We start from the raw sequence: 13,658 nt of genomic DNA, 5'->3' as shown, positions 1-13,658 counted from the left end.
GGACCGTCCCGTGCAAAAAAAAAGGCGTTCAATCGGACGTCCCGTGTATGCCCTTATCGGACATTCGGACATCCGTCGGACCTTAAAAATGGACGTTTTTAAAACTAAATATCCGAAGAATGTCCGCTGGATAAAACAATCTGGACATGGACATCCCACGGACATTTGTGGGATTTTAAATGTGGATATTGATTACAGAAACGTCCACGAGATGTACAGAGGACATCCATGATAAATCCGGGATTTATCCATTGTTCGGTTTTGTTGGGGTGTCACCTTGCTGGTACTGCGGCTTTTTCAATGCTTTAGAAGCTGTGCTATACCTAAGAACCAATGTACCAGTTACAGGGATATGCTGCACTTCCTTTACTGTGAAAATTTCATCCACAAATAATTAAGTGCCGCTAAAGGAACTGGGACCATCTTACTGGTGCAGGTTGCACAGGTGAAAATGTACGTGGACACAACATCCACGGCAGAAGCACATGTTGCAAACTGGCACATTCAACATATTTAATGTAAGTTCCATTGGTACACAGGCATCAGAAATGTATATGTGCAGTTTCCAAATGCACAGAATAAGCCAGAATATGCATTATGTATCAACTCCAATAGTCATCAAATTTGTAGATATTAAGCTGCATGAATGTGAATTCAAATGATGTAATAAGCCTTTTAATAAAACTTGCTCAGCTTTTTAGGATGGCCTAACTGAGGCATAGACTTGCGCATAAACTGCAGAAACATTGGATCTTTATTTAAAAAGCATACTGTAACATGCCTGTGTGCTTGGCACAGCAAAACATAACCTGTGCCTGAACACATTAAAGAAATGCCCATAAGGACCCACAAGAAATTGAAAATCAAAAGATGCCAGCAGGAGTATATGTTGACATTGACAAGATCAGTACAGGGGCACAGAAGAGAACTAAAGATGCTTCTTGAAGTGACCTTAACACAGAAAAATTCTAATTGTCAACTTAATGCAGTGATGTACATACACTTTATAAAGGAAAAAGACTAGAATAAACTGACTGCATTGGTACCTGAACTGTGATATCACAAATATAACTAAACAAACAGTACAAGAGAACAAGAAATATCTGGCACAATGACTATGCACACATTTTCTTGCAAAAAGGCACATAATGGCATCTTTGCAACAACAGCAATGCACATGATGCAAAAACAAACTGGCTGTTTCATTGGCTCAATGACTAGATGTTAAACTTGCATATAGACTGTGGTAGCACTTCTACCTTGTAAAACTGTAGACGTACCCATCAGACTTCACAGAAAAGTTCTTTTGTATAAAGAACAATGACACTTCACTGGAAGCAACTTACATATGCACGAAAGTGACTAGAATCCTCCCATAATACAAAACATGTCATAAAAGTATCTTGCACAAAAGTTCTGTACTAAAACACACTAAGAGCACTTCAATAAAGTGCATCCTTGCTTTTATAAGCAAGATGCTCATAGTGTAGGACACAGATGACCAAAACATAAAAAAAAAGTTGGTCTTGCTAAAAGTATCTTGCACAAAAGTCTATACATATGCGCAACAATAGTCCCACAAGTATGGCTTTACAGCAGCAGCAATATAAAAGGAATCTTCCATGACATAAAAAATATATAAAGTAAAAAGCTCTCAAGTTATTTTACACAGGCACAATATTGGTCTCACGAAGGGGTAGCTTTGCAGAGGCAGCAACATGCATAATAAAGGCAGAGGTTAGAAAAACCCTCAAGATCCAGTGACAAAAAGTGCTTTGGACAAAGGAAAAATAATAGCATCTTACAAAAGCATTTCTTTGCAATGGAGGCGATTCTCAGACCATCAAGCACACAAAAAGGCAAGAGGGAAAGGCCTGTCCAGCATTTTTTGCAATGAGTGGCTGGCCTTTACTATTCCCAGTAAGGTCCAAGGTTTAGCCCACTGGTAGCATGAACACACCAGCATGTGTTTCCACAATAGTACACCACAGTGACGTTATCACACAATAGGCCAGTATGTGTTCATTTCACAGATAGAGCACGGCAGAACACGACACTAGCATAATGCAACAGGAGCAGCTTGTTTGCTATACTTATGCACAGCATGCTTCAGTGATGCTCGTATATGTCGGGGTCAGTCCAAGCTGCAATTGCAGGATAAAAAAGCTAACATATTTATTTGGTCTTTTGAGGGTTCCTCTGAATTGCCACTAAGGCATGCGTCGCAGTCTTTTCATTCCTTGCGCTCAGAAACAGGAAATGGCTGGGATTCTCACAGCCATGCAAAGATGACAGATTGTGGACACTTCACAGCAGGGCTACAGTAAGCGTGGCATTTATGCAACAGTGAATGTGCCACTTACGACGGTGGCCTACAGATACAAGCAAAGGATTCAGGATCCTCCTTGCGAGCTAGGTCTCAGGCAGATGAGCAAGACTGCAAAACAGTCAAATTTATTCCTGGCAAGCCAACCGCTTCTGTGCAGAGAAATCTGGGCAACGATCCCACGGAATACACTGCCTTAGCGTTTCACACATGCATGTGGTTTTTGCCGCTTGTGCACTGCATTGTGCACGAACCATGCACTGGTGTGTTTATGCTAACAATGGGTGGACATGTAGATGCACATACAGAACAAACAGAAATACTCTGAAATATTGAGGTAAAAAAGATCTTGCGTCTAATGTAAGTATTTCGCACACAAGTTTTGTACAGTAGCAGAATAACAGCATTTCAGAAAACCATGGCTTTGCAATGGTAGCAATTTCACCAATACAGAAGACTGCCATGACATTAAAAAACAAAAACAATAAAAAGTTCTCGCACACAAATTCTGCACAAAACCATATTGACGGAGCCTAGCAAGAGCATGACTTTGCAAGTGATTTGACAATGCAGATGACAGGCAGAATCCTTCCAATGCATGAAAAAAAATTCTGCAATTGCACTGTGCAAAGTTAAAAAAAAATCCCTGAGTAGCTGCCTCTAGTCCACGAAACATGCCTTGGCGTAGCCCAGCAGATCCCCTAAGTTCCACCAGATGCACACGCCCACAACCAAGCAGCCTCTGATGCCTGTGCAGTCTTCAGGTCATAGCTGCAGTGCTTTACAATGGAATGGCCTCCACTTATTCTGCATGAAAGTAAAAGAGCAGAATGATAAAAAAATGTGAGGTTTGGGGAAACAAACGAGTACAAGCCTGCTTTGTGGATAATGATCAAGCCATTGCAAAATCAACATCCTGCTCACATGAGTGGCAACCTGAAGGGGCCAGCCATGCTGTAGACAGCTGGTTTTAGCTTTCAAAGCGCACTTTTGCAGTCAAATCAGATGCAAAAATGCAGTGGCACTCATAGGAAACGTGCATGCATACAGCATTATAATGCATCGCACTGGTCTCCCACTCTGTTCTAATCTAGTGTACGTCCCTACATTCACTTCATTCAGGTACACCTGTGCTATGAAGATTGTTACTCATGGGAGAGCTTCCTGTTTATACAGCAGAAGTGGTACCCATATTTAGAGATCAAACCTGCATGCCAAACCTCTGTGGTGCATCATCTAAGCTGCTGTATTCATGTACACTTGGGATAGCAGTTGGCAAGGGCATATTTAAGAAGTATGTTCAACATAATCCCTCTCCCAATCCCTTTTTGATAAACCTGTTAGTGCTGTGAGTGTTCGTCCCACCCACACAGCAAGTTAGGCTTATGTGCTACGAGTATGACTGCAGCATGATCCTAGGTAATACGCAACTATTAGGTCTTTTTCTTTTCATTCTTAATGCAAAAAATGCACAGGCTTGACTTTAATACACCATTTATCACTTCTAACCTAAAATCACAGCTGATGCATGCTGAACTAGAGCTGTCTTTTATGTCAGCTACATTCATGGAAGGCTCCTCTAAAAGCAGAGACTGAACTATGTACACATACATAAATGAAGTACAGACAACAGTAAATTTTTAATTCAGAAAACCAGTTAACTACTAGCAGTGTAGTCATACTGGCCTACATTTAGGCTGCTTTAAAACATCAGTTTTGATCACAATGCAGAAGCTTGAGCTAAGTATTAAACAGTTCCAACTGAGCCATGCAACTCAGTTGGAGAAACCCATGTCCATTTCTAGTGGAAAGCAACTGTGGCCACTATTATGATGTGAATTCATGTTGCTAAGTGGTAATTTAATTTACTTATTTCATTTTTTGAGTTTTTTTCTAAAAGTGCCCAAGAACAGCTATTATGCCTTAATATTGTTGCATTTCTGTTACACAAAGAACACAAAACCAAAAAATAAAACATCTCAAACAACAGCGGTACAAAGTGCAACAAAAAATTGAATTAATCAAATACACGAGCCAGATAATGAGCAAATAGTAGAGCTAATATACCAAGATCACGATGCAAGGTACTTTGTTGTGTTACAAGAGATTGTTATAGCGTTAGAGGTGCAAGAGGAATTCACATATAAAATGCTAGGATTAAGCAATTTAGGGCGAGGCATGCATAACGTTACAGCTCACAGTAACTGCGGACAGGAGAAGTGTTTGTGAAGTAATCACGGTATTTCCGCCTTATTTGTAGGTGTCTAATATTATACATGCACAGTACACACTCGTAGGCATAAGATACACGGCGTCCAAGAAATGGATTGTACAGGACACAAATGAAACATCACTGAACACATACAATTTTTGCAACATTAGTCAGTCAAATTAATACAGTTCCATACAACAGAACTAAACTTTAGCTTCGAGCAGACAAACAAAGAATACGAGAGAATAACACAGCTCACATTCGTAAACTCTTTACTCTATTTACTCGCATAATGATCGCACCCCTGAATTTTGTTGTCAAAATTTGATTTTTTTTCTTTCCCGTGTGATGATCGCACCCTGAACTTGTCACAGCGATATGTTGTGTGCCAAGTCTAGCTAACGATGATCGCGCTTACCATCTGTCGAATGCTATGTGAACAACTCTTGAAGACATACCAAGTGATCTGCACACACCCACCTTTCTCTTTCTTAACAGATGCCTCATTTCATTCCTTTCATCACTTTCCACACTTCCTTGAAAAAAAAAAAAAGCTACAACCAAACCTGTCTCGGCTTTATTATTTGTAGGCTTCATAATGGTTTTGGTCAACAACAACACAAACAGCGCCTTTCGATTCTTCTCGTATGCACTCGTAGGCACGCAACAAATCGCGAGTAGCAACAATAGTAGTCACGTTTGCACTGATACGTTAGAAGTGTACCCTATTAATACGCCGACGCTCGTAACGCAGCTAAGATATTCGCCCACCCTTAGCAGAAACGTGCCGTATTAGGATAGCAGTGAAGACAAATGCTGCAGTTTCCACAGCGTGCCCGCCATGTGTTTCTATGTCACTGGCAGCTAAGCGTGCCCCTCTCTGTTTCTGTCCTCTCAAATTGGACATGGCTACGCTACTGTCGCAAACTTGCCAATATTAACGATATTATTCATTACTGATACGGAAGAAACTGTTTCAATGCACGTTAATGTACTCACAAGAAGAAAAATAATCCCGTTCAGCTTCCTCCGCCGGCTACCATTTTTGTTTTGGTGTCCCGAACTGACAGCAGCAGCTGCCTGCTTGTCATCCCGCAGCAAATGCGGGATGAAAAAAAGAATTCTTTTCGTGGGAAATTTAACCTGAATTGCACCCCTGAATTTGCATAAATTTTTTTGACAAAAAAGTGCGATCATTATATAAGTACGGTCGTCTTTGATATAAGGCCTAACTTTCTGTAGAATGCATTAACGATGCTTGAAGCATGTTCTTCGAAAGTTAGCCGGAAGTCAACCAACATTTTTGAGTCACGCTTACAACTCGCTCTTCTCTAAGGAATGTTATCAAGTGAGTATTCGGATAGTAAAGGGTACATTCTGCGATTAAAGAAATCAACATGCGGCACCGCCTCTCAAGCTGCTGAAAATCGGTGAGGTAAAAGCATACCTTGAGGCAGGCAGACCTCAGCGCTTGGCTTCTTATGGCTGCCGGCCCTTTCTGGAGCATGCCTTAGCCACGATTTGATGGTGTCTTCAATATCGTTAGTGCTGCCTTCTGTCATCCGTCTTGCAGCAACTGAAATAAGCAAGTTCCCACTAATGGTGAGAATAGCAAATATAAAAATTTTGTAGTGAAGTATTATAGTACAATGAAAGCTTACTATTGTTTGAAAGTTCGTCAGGGGAACCTGAGGGTACACAAGTCCGTTGGTCACCTGCACAGTAAAGAATAGTGAGCATTTAATGCATGCTTGTACTTTGCACTAATATCAAAGGCTGTCACATTGTGGGACCCCAGCCCATTTAACATTCTACCAGAACTGCTCATCTCCAGGTTGTCGCTAGCAGCTGCAAAGTGCATTCCAGTTGTGAAGTTAGGAACAAGCCACAGATACATCTTAGAAACTTTTTTGGCTTACATACACATAAAGTTAAACATATGACAGAACTGCCACATTAAAAATTATAGCCCTTCACTGAAAAAAAAAGTAAAAGCAAGATTTATCAAAACTCACTGTGTGAGCTAGAGCCACCTGCAGTGTGTGATCTGGAGCCATTTGCACTGTGTGAACTAGGGCCACCTGCACCACCTTGCGGCATGTCATTCACATCTGCAGAGAGTGATTGCAGTGAACCTGTGAATGCATAGCTATAGTGAACATATGTCATGTTATTGATACACATATATGGTAGACATTCCATAGGATGCTCCAAAATGCAAGAGTGCTAAGCAAATGATTGCAGTTGCAGTCTGCACTTTGTTTACATGTTCAATATCATAGGTTGGCATACCAACTCATCAGTGCATTGACTTGCATTCTCTGTGCTCACTTTACAGGCATGATGTAAAGTTTTAGTGAGTTCACAATTTGCTTGCAACACACCATGGACATTTCAATTTTATAAACTCATTTCTTTCTTTTCATGGTGTTTTATGTCCCAAAGCTACATACCATCTATCAAAGGCACTGAAGTATGTTTTCTGAACTTGGGCCACCTAGGGTCCTGTAATGTGCACCCAATGCGCAATGCATGTGTTTATGCATCCCGCTCCAAATCATATTGCAGCTCAAAATTGAGCCTGCAACCTCATGCCCAGAACAGTTTCTTTTTTACATTCTAAAGGTGTAATTTCACACCTGCGCATAGCTATGGAAATCGCTCCTCTAATACATCAAGACAGTTTGCAAATGAATTGTAAGAAGGTAACCTCAAGCTTTAGCATTAAAACATTCAATGTACATAATAAATAATGAAGCAAGTCAGCTAACTATATGACATGACCCATTATCCAATTCAAAACTAAATCATGCTGGTTTATCAACATAGCTGCCAAGAGCCTACTTCTCACTTGAACAGAAGTTTAACACCCTAACAGCATAAACTGAAATTCAAACAGGAAATAACTGGCCAGCACGCTTGCTTTACATTGCTATATAGATGTGTCATGTACAATGACTTGCAAGTCTGTTTATGAGCAAACAGTAGCCACAAGTGTACGTTCTTTAATGCGGGTGAACCTAGAAATGAAATAATACACTGCTGTCACAAGTGCTTAGGTTTGAATTTATGCCAAAAGTAGACGTTAGGTGGCCATGCAAAATGAAACACAAACCAAAATCAACAAGGAAACGTATGACCATTCCTTGATTTGTCAGCCCGTATGTCGAAGCCCACACAGGTGACAAGAACAATTCAATTAATGGCTTATATTACACAATGGGGAAGCACTTTATTCTTTGTGGATTAGGAAGCTCAAGCTAAAATAGATTTGCACTGTATTACCATTGAGGCACTATCTATAAAATGTCAGTCACATACCTTCAGACTCTTCACAGCTGTCTTGCTGCACTGCAGAAGCAGAAGAGAGGCCTGGGAAATAATAACTCACCAGTAAGCAAAATATATTAAATTTACTTTTTAACTGCTAAGTGTCAGGATACCATAAGTAGTAGAAACAAGTATTTTGAATTCACCTAGTGGGAAGTTGCTTGGTGGAGCTGGAATTTGCTTGCTGGAGCTTTGCTTGGCCTTCTTGGGTGGCGGTGGTGTGTCAGGCTCATCCGAGTCAGACCACTGAGCTGGTGGCCTCCTTGTCCTTTTTCCTTGAGACATTTCCGATCCTGTGCCCAGGTCTGATGTATACTGGCTGTCATTAAGTTTGGCCCTTGCTTGTTCATATGTTGCTAAAACAAAAATTCAACATTCAACTGATTTGTATAGAACAAAAAAGGCTTTTATGTACACGATACATACCAAATACCCCTTTCACTGCCACGCTGTAGCACTTCCAGAAGGTGTCTGGTCGTACAGATTTCTTTACTAAGGATGTCACTCTGTTGCCTTTGAGGTTGTCGGGCCACGCACACTTGTCACCCTCCACCCAGGTCACTGGCACCACCTCCACCTGTTTGTCCTCAACGAACTCAGCGATCACATAAGCCATCTGAAAAATGAAGCGTCAGAAGTATTCAGTGGCGGCGAAACAAGGGAAGCCTCTGCCTGGAACCAGTGAAAAAGCATTTTCCCAAGGGACTTGCCTTCACCATAATGACATGTCTTCTTTAAATGTTGGCTGCAGCCAAGGACAGCCATTTTACTAAAGTTCAAGTATTTCAAGCCCTTTGGCTAGTTTGAATGTCGGCTGTAATAAGCCACATTATGGATCGTTGCACCTATGGACCAACTATCCCAGCAGCAAGTTGTGATGGGAGCGGTATGTGTCACCAAGCCATTTAATCTTAGTGCCAGTCAAAGGCCATTCCCAATGAAATCCGATTATCCTTGCCCTACATGATCTGGCTCTCCATCCTATGCCTGCGAATTTTCTAGTGGCATCCTACTACTTTGTCGAAGTGTCCTACCCTTGGCACTCATTTTGCTACTCTTATAGACCAGCTATCTGCGCCAAGCATTAATTAGCCACCAGGCTCAAGACCACAAACCACATATGACAGGCATTTGTCATGAACAGCCAATAAATAACCTTGAAAATAAAGGCATAACATGGCAGCATTCTGCCAATACTAACCTGTGGAAATATGGTTGAGCAGAATAGGACTGTGCGGTGAACTGCCCTACAGTGAGTGTGCACGGGTTAATTACAGGATTATTTGAGGCTTATTTCTTTCATTGCTCACTGTTACCCTCCTTTTCACTGCATGTTTCACAAATAACTAAACGTTACGTAAGGTAAGCCACTAAGGGCTGCAAAAACTTCAGGATTATTAAACTGCACTACACCAACCTCTATAAATTTGCAGATATTATTTGAAGTTTCTGCGAATGCTAGCTAAATCTAGGCCTTTAAATTGTGTGAAGCTCTGGAATAACCAGAAACTTTCCATTCAGTGGCAGCTTCACCATTTTTTGGAGGTTGTGCAGGGACCAAGGCTTCAGGCCCGATAGCCCTGATACAACATAAATGCCCATTCTGGAAGACTCAAAGGGTAAAGAATAGAAATCTTCCTTGATGAGAAACTCTTGGCCAATTATGCATGGCTGCTTAGACCCTCTGATATAGGCTATGTTTTTTGCCAGAACAACATGGCCATCCTGTGCAAAGCAGTTGTCTCTTTTAGACAATGCAATTGTATATGCATCCCATGACAGCCTTTCATATTCAGGAGGGCAGCATTCCGGCAGCAGTTCTCCTCGACTGTGAGGACGGCTAAAATGTACAGGAATTTCATCCCATGTCTGTCTGCGTGTCCAAGACTGGCTCTCTACCATCCTGTTGCGCAGCTGCTCCAAGGGTTTTCCATGCTTGCGCAACTGCCTCTTGAGCACCTGCATGTTGTTCTCAAATGGGAAGGCACTGAAGGAGTCTAGCTCTCCATGTATTTTAACATCAGAAGCAAGATGTATGAGGCTGTGCACGTTGAAAGAAACATGCTCGTCACCATACAATTCGCGGAAATGTGAAACAAAGCATCTCAAGAGCTCATCGGCATAACCAGCATGCTCACGACACAGCTCCTTGTTTGCAAGTATAGATAACGACGCATGGAGCAGCAAAAAGTGCTGGTATAGATCATCTCGAAGGCAGAACTTGAGAAGCAACGGGCCTGTGTAGAATACAAAAAGTCGGAACTCAACCGCCTTCCAGCGGTCGAGCTCATCGAGTCCGCGTGGCCTACGGGGAAATTCACTAGGGATGTGAGGATTTAGCAGCTTGCTCTTCTCATTGAATGTGTGCCTATCCAGAGGTCCCAAACGAACCCGCAGTGGTCCAGAAATCCACAACTGGAGCAATTTCCGCATGACACCCAGTAATGCAAGATGCATGTAATCAAGTGGGAGGTCATTTACAATGTCAATGGGCAGGCCCAACAGGCCAGATTCTCCTTTGTGATGTTCAACATCATGCTGCTCCCTGAAACTCTCATCCGTTCGTAACGGACAGTCCATGTCGCAAAATACTACTTTCCCATTGATGTAAGATCCCTCGACTGTACACTTTGCGCAACCACTGTACCCTCCATGGCCTTTTGTCATAGTAACGAAAGCTCGCGCTGGAGCATCACAGATGACCGAGGCAACTGTCACCTGAACAGTGTCGCCATTGATATTCACACCTTGCACAAGCAAAGTTTGCAGCTCTCGAACAAAAGGCCTCAGGAAATCATTAGACGAGGATGGCTTAGACTGTCCAGCAAACGCACCCACAACAAATGGGGGCACATTGCCGCAACCACGGGGTAAGCACTGTATGGGCCACAGTTGCATTTTGGAGCTCTTTGACAAGGGGAGGCCATCTACATTAAATGAGAGTGGAATTACAGCTGGCAGCTTTTCTACATGAGACAATGAACGCTGAAGACCCACAGCAAGTCCGAAATGACAATACTTTCCTGGCGCCAAAGCACAAATGGGAAATTCATCCAGGTTTTTTCGAGGGGTCTGCATAAGTGTACGACCATCCTCCGGTAACTGATGAAGTCCCCCCTGTGTCCTTAGCGTCTTCAGCAAAGCTGTTAACGCCCTTCTTTTGATACCATATTCGTTTGCCCATTCACGCAAGGAATCCTGCAGTCCGTCATGTACGCTTGTGCGCTCTTCACTATCACTTTCACTACCACCAGACTCAAGATTGACTTCTGCCCACTGTTCCCTGTCATCTGCGTCTACGGACGTGAGGTCTTCGTAACAATGCTCTTCAAATGCCGCGATTGAGCGATTTAAGTTTTCTAAGCTGTTCCCACCGCTGTCACGTGGTGCTTCGAGAGGTTGAACAAATGCTATTTGCTCCGAGTCATGCCGGCTACTTTCACAACCCCCCTGAACTCCTTCTTTCGCAAAAACATTAATAACTTTCCTTGTCTCCCTGCTTGCCTTCTCGCAAGCACGCCTGTCGGGTGGTCGCGACATTCAGTGCGTAGGAAGCGAGAACAAAGCAGTTTCACTTGTACGCAATAGGCCTACTAACAATAGCCCTAACCGCACTTTGTGAAGAGAGTCGGTACAACCCGCGCAGAAACTGGCCCTCGGATCACACGCACGGAACAAAAGATCTCTCACCGTGTTTCCAAAGTGCAAGGTCGCAGTGCGTCAGTTGAAAGGCGCGCGAGAAAGGCACCTGCATTCAATAATATAAAACGCGCCACGGCACCCGCAGAAGCCAGCGAATCGGCTCGCACGTTTCGTGACGGAGCACGCATGGGGCACGTTCGTCGCTTTTCACACACATTGATGACTATGACGATTGAAGGTGCATATTACAAAAGAGTAACGTAAACTACTGAAACCGAAATGCCACAAAGCCTATTAAATATTCAAAATACCCTCAAAAAATTTTAGTAGTTTGAGCAGAATACAAATGCGCATAATTCATGTTGCTGAAATAGAATGAAAAACAGTTCTAGTACGACGGTACGGCTTGGTGAATAGAACAGGAACATCGGTTTTGTTAACAATACAAACATTCATTTGCTCAGAACAGAACAGAATAAACGCGTGGACTATGGCATACTATTTTTTATAGAATGATGCCCTTGTACTCCACACTGTGGACGGTGCGCGAGGCCGCACATAAAGGTAAAAATCCGCACGCAAGTGCTAGGTCAGATTTTTTTTAGCCCGTGTTCAAAGTCCGGGTTCTTAAATAAAAAATTAGTGAATCAGCGAATTTCGTCTTTTCCCGAGTGTTCTACCTAGGAGATTAATATTATGGCGGCGGTATATATATATATAGCTCGATTTGGGAGATATAAATATTGAATTAAATCATCGTAACCATCGCCTGTAGCTTCGCATCTGTGCATGCTTATGTCTAGGGCATAAATCAATGGACGTTGCAAGGCATTCCTAGGCGGACATCCGGGGGACGTACACCGCTGGACAATCCATAAACAAACATCCTCTGGACGTCCACCGTATCAAAGTATGCGGACATTATGTTACGTCCCAAGAACTAGGTCCCCTGTTCGTACCACGGATATTGTTTTCCGGACGTGGACGTTCGGATCTAAATCGGATATCCACTGGATATCTGTGGTCCATTGGGAAGTTCCCAACCACGTGATGTACGGATGTGCATGGGTAGAGTGCTCGCTCTACAGGAAGCAGATCGCCATATGTCAGGCTTGCGGCAAACTAGGGCACCGAGCAGACGTATGCCCCACACCGGAGAAGCAGACTTGCAGGGATTGCGGCATTCCAGACCCCGGAGAAGATCACGCTTGTGGAGAAGTCTCTTGCGCGCTGTGCGGCGAGAAACACCCCACGGCCAGCAAGGAATGCAAGAGCAGATACCAGGTCCCGTACGTGGTACGCAAACGAAGAATCGAGAACAAGCAGGCAGCCATTGCGTCCAAGAAACTTCGAGAAAAAGCGACGAGTCTTTTAAAGCAAAACGGCACAGGTGCGGCACAGCAGCCAGACGGACAGCATGAGCCCAGAGGACGCTCCAGATCCAGAGGGAGCTCGGGATCCCGATCGGCCAGCAGAGGTCGCAGAAGCCGCTCCCGCACACCCGGGAGCCGGGGCCGCTCCATCTCGGGCGTGCGCTACGCACCCGCGGCCGGAGCTGACAGCTGGGCCCAGCGAGTCAAGGCGACAACGGGATGCCAGGCCTCGGCAACGGCAAGGACGCTGCCCACTAACTCCGGGCCACTGAGAGACCAATCACAGGTGAGCTTGCAAGCGCGGCCAGAGAATAATGTACACAAAGACATCTTAGAGAGAATCAAAGCACTCGAGCACGAAAACGCTCAACTCAGACGCACAATGACAGAACTGGCTAACGAGAATAGATTGCTTAAAACGCAAATTAGCTCACCAACTGCTCAGACACAGGACATGCACATGGACACTTCAGCCAGTCCGAATCCCTCCAGTGTAGGGGAATCAGAAACGACTAGTCAAAGCCCACCCGCGGGCACACCAGCCACCAAGAAACGCAAGGCCAAGACCACGGAATGCGACACGCCTGCCAAGGACATAGACGGTAAATTGGACAAGATCCTTAGTACCCTAGGTCAACTACAATTCGATGTCGAGTCACTAAAGAAGGGGCACGACAGACTAGTAGAGGCGGTCGATGGCCTAACGAGCAGGGTAGAAGTGATGGGGAAGGGCTTCGGTGCCAGGATCGAGGGCCTCGAAAGGACCGTCTTTACT

General features: G+C 43.7%; 3 protein-coding genes across 5 annotated transcripts in view; 1 reads left to right on the top strand and 2 right to left on the bottom strand.

Moving 5' to 3' along the window:
- The window catches only part of LOC139061393 (uncharacterized), a 69,014-nt gene that overhangs the window by 22,929 nt on the left and 32,427 nt on the right, over positions 1–13,658 (top strand). The gene's annotated exons all lie outside the window — the stretch shown is intronic.
- LOC139046758 (uncharacterized) lies at positions 2,659–8,587 on the bottom strand. Its single transcript, XM_070541434.1, has 8 exons — positions 8,579–8,587; positions 8,295–8,484; positions 8,015–8,224; positions 7,860–7,910; positions 6,554–6,673; positions 6,200–6,253; positions 5,986–6,114; positions 2,659–3,133 (listed from the first exon to the last, which is right to left on the bottom strand). The coding sequence occupies exons 1-8, from the start codon at positions 8,585–8,587 to the stop codon at positions 3,129–3,131; spliced, it is 768 nt and encodes a 255-aa protein (XP_070397535.1). The 3' UTR covers positions 2,659–3,128.
- On the bottom strand, positions 8,349–11,838 carry LOC139047138 (uncharacterized). 2 transcript variants are annotated; one of them, XR_011507064.1, is made up of 2 exons: positions 11,559–11,838; positions 8,349–8,484 (listed from the first exon to the last, which is right to left on the bottom strand). XR_011507064.1 is itself a non-coding variant. In XM_070521105.1 (2 exons), the coding sequence occupies exon 1, from the start codon at positions 10,323–10,325 to the stop codon at positions 9,345–9,347; it is 981 nt and encodes a 326-aa protein (XP_070377206.1). In that variant the 5' UTR covers positions 10,326–10,354; the 3' UTR covers positions 8,349–8,484; positions 9,070–9,344. The 2 variants fall into 2 exon arrangements, 1 of the variants encoding a protein (XP_070377206.1); XM_070521105.1 differs by lacking the exon at positions 11,559–11,838 and adding an exon at positions 9,070–10,354.

This window comes from Dermacentor albipictus, chromosome 6 (assembly GCF_038994185.2).
Source record: "Dermacentor albipictus isolate Rhodes 1998 colony chromosome 6, USDA_Dalb.pri_finalv2, whole genome shotgun sequence".
Classification (NCBI taxonomy): domain Eukaryota; kingdom Metazoa; phylum Arthropoda; class Arachnida; order Ixodida; family Ixodidae; genus Dermacentor; species Dermacentor albipictus.
This window is presented reverse-complemented; position numbering and strand designations above follow the sequence as displayed.

Coding starts and splice junctions, on each gene's coding strand:
- LOC139047138 (XM_070521105.1), bottom strand. CDS start 10,325: ATGCATCTTGCATTACTGGGTGTCATGCGGAAATTGCTCCAGTTGTGG.
- LOC139046758 (XM_070541434.1), bottom strand. Junction 8,225..8,294: donor GGCAGTGAAAGGGGTATTTG/GTATGTATCGTG, acceptor TTTTTGTTTTAG/CAACATATGAACAAGCAAGG. Junction 7,911..8,014: donor ACCAAGCAACTTCCCACTAG/GTGAATTCAAAA, acceptor ATTATTTCCCAG/GCCTCTCTTCTGCTTCTGCA.